Genomic DNA, 11,091 nt, shown 5'->3' on the forward strand with positions numbered 1-11,091 from the left:
TAAGAGAGTGCTGATTGGATGACAAATGGCATCTAAATCAGAGAACAGGAAGGCAAGAGTTAGAAGACAAATTTGAGAATTTTAAATTCAAGACTTTGTTTGGCTGGTGATGTTTATATATCCAGTGTGCACCTCTTCCCAGTTTTTCAAAAAACTTATTTGCAGCCCATTTAAATCCTCTGACAAAAGTCAACATTCCTTGGAATACTGTGTATAGTTCTGGTCACCCTATTATAGAAAGGATATTACTGAATTAGAAAGAGTGCAGAAAAGATTTACTAGGATGCTACCAGGACGTGATGGTTTGAGTTATAAGGCTGGGACTTTCCTTATAACTCAAGGAGCATAGAAGGCTGAGGGGCGATCTTATCAAGGTCTGTAAAATAATAAGGGGCATAGATCAGCTAGTCAGTCAATATCTTTTCCCAAAGGTGGGGGATTCTAAAACTGGAGGGCATAGGTTTAAGGTGCGGGGAGATACAAAAGGGTCCAGAGGGGTAATTTTTTTTCAGAGGGTGATGACAGTCTGGAACAAGCCGCCAGAGGTAGTAGTAGAGGCAGGTACAATTTTGTCTTTTAAAAAGCATTTCGACAGTTACATGGGTATAGAGGGATATGGGCAAAATGCAGGCAATTGTAACTAGCTTAGGGGTTTAAAAAAAGGGTGGCATAGACAAGTTGGGCTGAAGGGCCTGTTTCTACACTAAACCTCTACAACTTTTGAATTCTACCTTCGTCTCCCCAATTTTGTTTCATCCTATTCAGGAATTCATTTATCTTTCAGTTTCTTGTTCAGATGTGTCCACATACACATGTTAATTGGCCATTCCTCATTTTTGGAGACACTCAGGCCTGTGTTTTTCCTGTTATTTTGTGTGTTACTGATCAAGTGTTTAATTCTCCCTTCAAACCAGGTTGCTGTAACATGTCTTGTTCCATTCCAAACAATACCAATTAGGTTTCTGAAAATTAAAAAATCCTACTTCAATGGAGAAAAAGGTAAAAATTAATTATTTCACAGCTGTAAATTCTAGATTACAACTGATGTACATTAAAATCGTCAGGAAACTTCATAGTGGTTAGCACTGCTGCCTGGGACCTGGGTTTGATTCCAGCTTTGGGTGACTGGAGTTTAGGGCATATCTCCAATGTCTGCATGGGTTTACTCTGGGTGCTCTTCCCACAGTTCAATGATAGATTAGCCATTGTAAGTACATAGGTTTAGAGTTAGGGATTGATGCTTGTTCAGAGGGTTGGTGCAGATGTGGTGGGCCAAATGGCCTCTATTGTAGGGATTCTATGATTGGTGAACAAGTTTGGATCTTGGGAGACTGGCCTAAGGAGATTCCAATGGATGCCAAAATTGAAAGTGCAAAAATAAAATTCCTATAGCACTTTTGTAGTGAGTAGCTTTAGAACTAATACAAATTTGAACATTCATTGCTAATCCTTTTCTTGAGGGCTAAGATGTATGGAATGAAGCACCTCACTAGAATTTAGAGATCTTGCGAAAGCAACAAGTAGAGATTGCAGTAGAAAAACTGGAGGCATCATTATAATCTAAATATGTTACAACAGTCTTTATTTTAAAATGAAAATTTTACATTGCAATTTAAAACATCATACTTTATGGAAGTTTGGAATTGCTAAAGTACAAAAGCAGTTACCTAAAAAATGACAGTCAAGGAGACCAAAATTCCAGACTATGTGAGCAAGTACAAAATAAATCATTTAAACCCAATAAAAAATGGCTGGATTCAAATATTGCATCCAGTTTCCTCAGGGTAAAAAGTCCTCTAACAGTACCAATTTATGACAATGGTGCTCTTCCAAATGCATGTGGAGAGTGGCTTGCAGTTAAATTAAGTTCAAGTGTAGGAAATGAAGGAGCTGCACAGCAATCTTGTAGATAACCCAAAACCAGATGACTGTCCACTTGCACGGCCTTCTTAATTCAACATTTTCCCAAATTCAGGGCAAGATAGACTTGTAATGAGCCTCTTTTGCAGGAATACAATTAGGTAGTCAGCTGCTGTTTCTGAATCTCATCCAATTCTCTTCCCTGTAATAGAACAAACATTAGTAGGAAATGTTTCCACTTTAAAATTTGAGTTGAAGATGGCAGAAAGGCAGAAAAACTTACCTCAGCCTTTTGGTATATGTGGGCCTTTGCTGCCTTCCTTCTGGCAAGACACTGGAAAAGGAACACAAGCATTAAGATATGCAACTTCTAAAAGTTTGCAAAGGATATTTGTGGAGGAGCATTATGCAAGTACTATTTTGCATTTAGGAACAGAGCAGGGCATTCAGTCCCAAACCTGTTCTGCCATTCACTGAGCTCATGGCTGATTTGCCTCCAACTCCAGAAGGCAGGTCTGACCCCCACTACAGGCAGGTCCCAAATCCACCCTAGCCATGTGGTGGAGGGAGTTGCTGGCACCAGTCTGATCCACATGAGCTATTCAACTGAGTGAACCAGCCAGCTCCACCCCCCCCCCCCACAACTGCATGTTGTCTTGGAGTCCCAAATTGTGATGGTAGAGACACCACATGGCTGACTAGGAATCTCTGCCACAGATGTGTTGGCAAGATTAAAAGTTGATATTCAGCCTGTTTAGACATCTTGGCCATCAAGTCTGGAGTGGGAATTGGAGCCTGGAACCAATAGCCTAGAAGCAAGGATGTAGCCAATACAGCACAAGACATCATGAGGGAAGAATGTGAAATGAAAGGCATGTCAAGCAGTCCTTGTACTACAGGCAAAATTCAGTTTGATTGCAAAGGGCAGGCATGTCATTTAGCTAGGAACGTTGTCCCAGACTCAAACAACCCAACTTGATTTGGTGCCTTGGTGCAATACTGAATTTCTAGAAAATCAGAAGTTCTTCTGTTTTATACTTACAAGCACAACAAGTCCAGCAATAAGGGCTAGGCACACCACCACGATGACTGCAATAATGCCAGGGGTCAGTCTCTTCATGGAGAACTCTGGATGTTTTGAATCAATGTAGTATACATAAGCTTCCTCAAAACTAAGTTTACCCCCATCAAATGAAATGCCATCATCCTGAATGGATCGATTGTATGTGTTGGAGAATAAGGTGTTACCCTTGACCTGGTAAGGATGAAAAAAGGTTAATTATTACAGCCAAGAGCCACCATTACAAGTTACCTGCTAAAGAATTAAAATCACTAGCAGGGAGAGAGCAAGTTCTTAAGCACAGGAGTTGCATTAGACAAGGTCACAAATGTATTAATCATTCTGTTCCAGAGTGGTTGACAAGCCAATGATGGTCAATTGCTCTTTCCTCATTTACACAAGTTTTTATTCTTTTGGGGGTTGCAAGTGTCACTAGTTGTTGCCCATCCTCAATTTTCCTTAAGCAGAAAAGGTTTGCTAGGCTTGTAACTTCACATCTCCTATTTTTGACTATGTGGAAATTTGTATACCAAACCCTGGAGGATTCTTTTGTCTGAGCTAAAGCTGGGTGTATGGTTGAACATACTTACATCTTTTTCCAGGTAATAGGCTGCAGTTGCAAGATCAGTTTCTGACTGCACAGTTTTATTTTGAATCAGATCCACCAGAATGAAACGATCCTCTTTAAGATACTAAAAACCAAGCAAAAAAGACAAGTTAAGGCATGATGGAATTCAAATTTTTAGTGCCGAAAGAAATTGGGAGGAATTTTGGTCAAAGTTTATATCAGAGGAACAATGAAAAAATCATAATTGTCAGCTGCTAATTAGCTAAAGTCAAAAGATCAACTAGAAATGAGTAGGAGCCTCAAGACCCTTAACATTCAAATCATAAGTAATCTCTTTTTTCCTGCATTTTTGCATTAGTCATTTGGAAGCCTAAACAATAGTTGTCCAAGTAAACATGTACTGCCTTTAAAATTCAAAATTGGAGCTGAAGGGTTTTCCCATTAATTTTTCAATCAATTGAAGAATCAGTGCTTAGGATTGATTATTGCTTTGACCATTACAAGTTTCAAATCCAGGACCACAACACATTCACGCATTTTTTTCCTTCATTAATTGGATGTGGGAGTCATTGGCAAGGCCAGCATTTGTTGCCCATCCCTAATTGCCCTAGAACAGATTGGTTATTTTTTTTTAAAAAAACAACCCAAGGTCAGTCATCATTAGGTTTTGAATTACAGATATCATCTGCTGTGAAGAGATTAGAATCAGAATTCCCAAAGCATTGCCTTGGGTCTCTGGATTACTAGTTCGTGAAAATACCACAAGGCCAATGGTTCCCCTCATGCAACTATTACTGTGTACCCTGACTATAGACAATGTAAATGACCAAACTGTACAAGACTCAATCCCATTGTTCTTGGCTTCAAGTGTACAAGCAAGGTTTGGAAACAGCCAACCTACTGCTAAAGGGAGCAAAAAGAAAATGTAGTTCACAAAACATTTGGATTACCTCAACCTTATCAATGTAGCCTGGGTCCACTTGGTAAGCAGCTAGAGTTTCTTGGATAGCTCTGTTGAAAAAGTAGAGTGCATTCATATTAAACAGACATACTACTACAAGGTGTGGAATGGACTGCCTGCAGTGATAGAGGAGTCAGACACTTTAGGAACATTTAAGCAGTTATTGGATAGGCACATGGAGCACACCAGGATGATAGGGAGTGGAATAGCTTGATCTTGGTTTCAGATAAAGCTCGGCACAACATCGTGGGCCGAAGGGCCTGTTCTGTGCTGTACTGTTCTATGTTCTAAGGTAGAAGACAGGTTCCCAGTGGGATTGATCCTATATCACAATAAAGCCATTTCTCTGCTGGTAGACTCTCCACCCTGTTTCTACAAAGAAAATGTTTTTAATTCTAGCTGCACTCCTAAGGCCTAGCACACTAGTGCAACAAGATTGTTAGGAAGTGCATTATATTTGATGACAGATGCTTTGAGATGTAGCTCCTCCATACCCAAAGAACTACCGCAGTTAATTTTTTTTTAAAAGAGCAAGGTACAATAAACAGCAGAGGGACAAAGGAGTTTGTTATTCATGGGATGTGGAAGTCATTGGCTTACTGCCCTGCCCCACATGTTCTTGGATGGCTATAATCTGGAGTGATGTAGATCAGACCAGATAAGATGGCAGATTTCCTTCTCCAAAGGGCATTAGTAAACCACTTGATTTTAACAGTCAATGGTTTTGTGGTCATCTTTATACTCAATTCTAGATTTTTATTGAATTCAAATTTCACCACCTGCCATGACAAGTTTTGAACCCAGGTCCCCAGGACTAGCAATTTATTTGCTATGTTGATTGGTAAAGGGACAAATCCGAATATCAGGCAAACTGCAGTTTGTAAGAGATCACATAGCATTCTGCAGTCACTGGAGAGAAACAGGGCTCATCTGAAAGACTGCAGTTCTTCCAATCACTATAGGTGTGTAGGCTGGAAACTAACCATTGATTCATTGAGAACAGCACATGCTTACTTTTTCAGTTTATCTTCATCCATTTCTTTATCAATGGGTTTGTGCCTCAGTTGAATTTGAAACCAACTGTAATAAAAGAAAAGTTAGTAACATTTAGCTGATGAGATTAGACAACAAATTGAGTACATGAGGAATTTTCAAATTTTAATGAACTGCCAATCAACTGGTTAAATATCTAAGGTTTTCATTTGGCCAACATGGAACACACAAGGCCTCGTGGTCTTTACAGAGGCCAGCAGCTCAAGTGATTGCAGCAACATGAAGTTTCAGAACATCTCCCTTCATAGCATTACAATGCACAGAAACACACTTACAAAGTCTTCACCAGTTCAGGACACTTCTTGTCTTGATCTCCCTTGTCAGTCCTTCGAACACCTGCAGTGTTTACACACCAACAGGTGTCAGTGCCATTACACTGCTTGGGATGGAAGTTGCCATCAGACTCACAGTCAGGATCATAGATGCCATCGTTATCCAACATGGCATGCTCAGTGGGCTTTCTACGGGTCCCAAGATTATTTTTCAATCTATACATCTCATTCTTCATCATCCAGCATTTCCTGGTCACTAGAGGGTTCCAAAGAAGAAAACAAATAGCTCAGTATGAATCTTGCATGCAATATTTCCAATATGCTTAGGTCTATTATGCAAAAATGGATTCTCAAGCTGTGGGAAATGAGCAAGTTGTCATCTACCTCAAATTGTTCAAGGTGATAATTACTAGGTGAAATTACCCACTTATGGAACTGGCATCTATCACTAACATGGGTGGGATGTAGGATAATTAAACTTCAATTTTAACAGACACCAACTGATTTACAGTTGGGAGTTCCTCCAATAGATGTAGTATAACATGCAACTTCAGAAGTTACCCATTGAATGGCACAACACAGCCATGCCATTGAAGACTTATCAAATATAAAAAAAGACCAAAACAAATATGGAAATGATACTGAAGCTGTGCACACTGCATGCAGAAATGAGATTTGGGGCTTCAGGAATGGAGAAGTCCTAGGTCCGAGTGGCAAGCTGGAGAGAGAAATTTAGAAAAACCTAACCCACAAAGTACTTCATGCTTAACTGTAGCAGGTCCAAATCAGGAAATTTTCCAAGCCATTTGGTTCTCAGGTGGAGTGGTGTATTTAGGTTCAGAATTGGCTACAATTGTCACTTTGCAGTATTAGCCAACATGGAAGTTTTACATTCAGTTAGATTTTGTGCAGAGGGTGTATGTAAGGCACATGATTCTCATTCACTGGAGACTTAGTTAGGCGATTTAAATTGTAGAACTGCATTTTACTGCAGTGCTTTTGAATGCAGAATTTCTGCATTGAAGTTTAAGGGTAAATACATTATGGGGTCACTGATCGATTGAAGAACCAATAGTTTGGTACATGTATTCTTCGTTATTTCATAACTGGCTTAAAACACACTACTTTTACTCTATCTAGGGTAGGGCCATAATAAAATAAATTTTTAAAAACTTACATGCACTGCAGTTTACTTTTTGAGATGTGTTAGAAGCTAGTTTCAAGAGACAGCTACAAACACCCTCATCATCCGGTAGACATTTGGCAAATTGGTTTGTTGCGCAGACAGGACAGTCTGAAAAGTAAAACAGATGAGATTTAAGTCCAGCTATACATAAAATATCATCATAGCTGACAAATTTTATTCCAACACCAAGACTTCATTAAAAAATCTTCTCACTGCCTTCTGGGGTGGCAGTGATTAGCACTGCTGTCCCATAGCACAGGTTCAATTCTAGCTTTGAGTGATTGTCTGGAGTTTGCACATTCTCCCCTTGTTTGCACAAGTTTCCTCCCACAGTCCAAAGATGTGCAAGTTGGGGCTGATTGGCAATCAGCATAGCCACTTAGGGCATGTGGGTTAGGGGGATTCTCTGGCCACCTTCTGCACTGTAGGGATTCTATGATTACCCCCTCAGTAATGTGAACCCATAATCAAACTTCATATTGTCCCAAGAACATTCAAAACAGTGCTGCCAGTTTTGTCCTTTTCAGTACGACAGAAACAATACTCTTCATTGTACCCCAATACAATGACAACAAATCAAACAAAACCAGTGCCTTAGCTAGTCTAGATTACCTACAAGCCCTGGAGTAGGTCGGGACCTACATCCTGTTGACTCAAGAATGCTAACCAAACTAACCTGCAATTTAAGCGTCAGTCAAGAGACATTGTTCACACAATACATAGAATGTAGGAGGGATTGAAAATACATACAAGAACATAGGATGGTAGGGCCAACATTCAAAACTAAAATCTCACTTGGGTTTAAATCAACAACTCCACTGGACTGGACTCACCCTCCAGGGACCATTAAAATCAGAGGGCGATTGTAAGCGACCCTTATCGCAAAGGTGGAGGAAGCATCTGGCCACCCCTGGTGGCCAGGGCTGGAACAGCAGGCTGCCCCACCTCGCCGCTCCAAACAACAGCGTTAAAGAGCAGGAAACCCAAACCCACCAGAGACTGGTTCGAAACCAATCAATTCCACCAACCCAAACTTTAAATTTAAAAACAAATACGAGTTTTAAAACGCACTTAATCAATTCAGAGTACAACTGGTGTTAAGTGAATTATACATGTGTTAATTAAAGGTCACTGAAGCGCCCAGGCGGAGCCACACCTGGGGAACAAAGCGCCAGCTTCCCCCCTCACTCACCTTCTTCAGCCAGGGCGACCGGCACCAACACAAGTAGCCAGACCAAAGCACGCATCTTCCTTTCCACAAGGGCGATATATTATATTAAAAATCCTTGTCTGCAGAGAGAAAGTCTCCTCTCGGCCGCCGAGTCTTCACTCCCTCTGCTTCCAACAGGCGCTTGGACAAGTTCAGACACAAGACCAATTCTCCACTGGAAACGCACAAGGTTTAATTCTGCGACTGGCTGCCTCTGATCTTATCCGGTGGGAAATTAAATAAACCACCTGAAGCACACGATGTTCCCCCTGTAGTCTCAGTGCCAGTTTCAGCTTGTTCACAGGTATTTATACCTTCAGAAACTGACGTCAACTCATTACCTGCTGAAACTGGAGACAGTCCTTTCCCGTTGGTTCACATCACTCAATACCTTCTCCCACAAACCATATTTGTCTCTTCCTGCTCTCAGTTAAGGAGGGTGTGATCCCACCCTTTCTCTCGCCCTGGGCTGGTTGAGAATAAATTTTATACACACACATATATATATATTAAAATAGTGTCTTCTTCACTCCCACCCACCAAATGCAGAAACCCAACAAGGGCGTGACAATGAATCACTGAGGTTTTTTTTTATCATCCCACCATCCCCAAGGACCACGTAATGCCAAATTCTGACGTGAAACCAGACGATGGTTTTGTTTATGTTGCTTTTAATCTTCACTAACCAGGAGCTAGTCACGCCAAAGCTATTTTTAATCAAACCATTTTAAAAGGTAGACCAGGAAGCAAACTGTCCCATGTTCAGCTTTAGAAATGAAATAACTGAAGTGCTACGACGCTCCAAAAGATCTGAGAAATAAGGACAGCAAGGGTTCTCAGCAGGTCGGGAAGCATTTGTGAGGGAACCACAGTGTTACAATTCAGGTCAATGACCTCTGGTCAGAACTGTAGGAAGTTAGAGGACGGTTTTTTAAGCAAATACAGTGGGGGAAGGGTGAGCAGGAGAAGAGAAGAAACAAAGAGAAGCTCTCTGATAGCAGGCATGAATAACAAAAGGGAAGATAAAATACTGCGGATACTGGAATCTGAAACAAAAACAGAAAATGCTGGAAAAACCCAGCAGGTCTGAGCTGACAAAGGCCATCCTGACTCGAAACGTTGGCTCTATTCTCTCTCCACAGATGCTGTCAGACCTGCTGAGTTTTTCCAGCATTTTCTGTTTTGGTGATAACAAAAATGGGGGTGTATACAGCAAAAGGAGAAGGTAAATGAGGAAAATGGCTATTCAGGAGGTTGATGTAGCCTGAGAGCTGACCCACATTGGTTCCTGACCCGCATTGGGCCAGCATGGTGACACACTGGTTAGCACTGCTGCCTCACAGCGCCAGGGACCTGGTTCGATTCCCGGCTTGAGTCACTGTCTGTGTGGAGTTTGCACATTCTCCCCGTGTCTGCGTGGGTTTCCTCTGGGTGCTCTGGTTTCCTCCCACGGTCTGAAGGTTGTGCTGGTTAGGTACATTGACCTGAACAGGCGCCTGAGTGTTGTGACTAGGGGAATTTCACACTGACTTCATTGCAGTGTTAATGTAAGCCTTACTTGTGACTAATAAATAAACAGGAGTTATTTATTAAATATATAAACTCCTGTTCAACCAGTGCCTCATTTTTAAATTCACATCTTTTTGTTTGTTTAAAAGTTGTAGAATCTTGTGACTTTATTTTCTTAATAAGTTCCTGGGATTTTAAACTGTGGCTACTTTAAACAAAAAGTTACTGGTCCCTCACCAGATCATAACTCATCTACACTTTTCAAATGTATGTAGATTTCTGATATACGAACTTTCCATATTCGTCCTCCTAATGTTTTCTCTACTGAACATCATCTGCAATGCTTCTGGCCATTTCATCATCCCATCTATGTTATCTGGTAGACATACTCTCCTTTCTAACTATTCTGGAAGGTGCCTTGGAATGTTTCCGCGCACTAAAGGCAGTGTAGAAATACAAGTTGTTCTTTACTTTGACCCACAGAAGATGGTAGAAAATGATCTGTTAAGTATGAAGGCTGGTGGGACAGAAGGCTGAGTGAGGATAAGTTAAGCAATTCCTAAAGCAATTGTTTTCAGGTTGTATTCGGGTTGGTTTTAACTGAAGATCTATTTTAACCTTTGCCTCATTAGACATACTTTTGGATTCCATTTTAGTCATTTAGTTTATTTGACAAACAGTATCTACAATAATAACTTATGTTTAAATATAACATCTGCTACATAATCTAATACTCTGACCTGCTAAACCCAGCAACGGTCAAAATATAAATGTATAACATGAATAACGTGTTAATACTTCAATATTTTACAGTGCACTTTTATTAAACTATTTCTATTTTTTTGGGGGGGGAATGGATTCGAATGTAACACATTTTGTTTACTCACTTCATCACTGGTGAATTTTTTCATTCCTGAATGAATATTTTGTTGCATGGCATTTCATCTAGTTTCTGTCTCAGCTCTTTAAGTATTGATCAATAGGGAATGTGCTTCTGTGTGCAATAATGTCCAGTTTACAGTAGCCATTAGAACAGATAATTGCGTACCACACGGGTACCACAAAACTGAAATTAATTTAATGGAAATGCTTTACTGAGGTTAAGCATACTTTCTTCATTAAACTCTTCACCATTTAAATAAACATTGCAAATAAAATGGGACTTTGTCATCTTGATTTGGGTGGCACGGTGGCGCAGTGGTTAACACCACTGTCTCACAGTGCCAGGCACCCAGGTTCAATTCCAGCCTTGGATGACTGTGTGGAGTTTGCAAGTTCTCCCCGTGTCTGCGTGGATTTCCTCCGGGTGCTCCAGTTTCCTCCCACAGTCCAAAGATGTGCAGGTTAGGTGGATTGCTGAATTGCCCCTTAGTGTCCCAAGATGTGTGAGGGGGATTAGTGCGATAAATCGG

The 11,091-nt window shown here is 40.6% G+C and overlaps 1 protein-coding gene across 1 annotated transcript; it reads right to left on the reverse strand.

The window, feature by feature from the left end:
- Nucleotides 1-1,565: 1,565 nt before the first annotated feature.
- epcam (epithelial cell adhesion molecule) lies at nt 1,566-8,717 on the reverse strand. The gene is made up of 9 exons (XM_078229663.1): nt 8,153-8,717; nt 6,952-7,068; nt 5,778-6,030; nt 5,464-5,529; nt 4,439-4,499; nt 3,511-3,612; nt 2,903-3,115; nt 2,144-2,194; nt 1,566-2,062 (listed from the first exon to the last, which is right to left on the reverse strand). The coding sequence occupies exons 1-9, from the start codon at nt 8,205-8,207 to the stop codon at nt 2,018-2,020; spliced, it is 963 nt and encodes a 320-aa protein (XP_078085789.1). The 5' UTR covers nt 8,208-8,717; the 3' UTR covers nt 1,566-2,017.
- Nucleotides 8,718-11,091: the final 2,374 nt, after the last annotated feature.

Source organism: Mustelus asterias, chromosome 15 (assembly GCF_964213995.1).
Source record: "Mustelus asterias chromosome 15, sMusAst1.hap1.1, whole genome shotgun sequence".
Lineage (NCBI taxonomy): Eukaryota > Metazoa > Chordata > Chondrichthyes > Carcharhiniformes > Triakidae > Mustelus > Mustelus asterias.

Coding starts and splice junctions, on each gene's coding strand:
- epcam (XM_078229663.1), bottom strand. CDS start 8,207: ATGCGTGCTTTGGTCTGGCTACTTGTGTTGGTGCCGGTCGCCCTGGCT. Junction 6,031..6,951: donor AAAAGTAAACTGCAGTGCAT/GTAAGTTTTTAA, acceptor GGAACCCTCTAG/TGACCAGGAAATGCTGGATG. Junction 4,500..5,463: donor GATGAAGATAAACTGAAAAA/GTAAGCATGTGC, acceptor CTTTTTCAACAG/AGCTATCCAAGAAACTCTAG.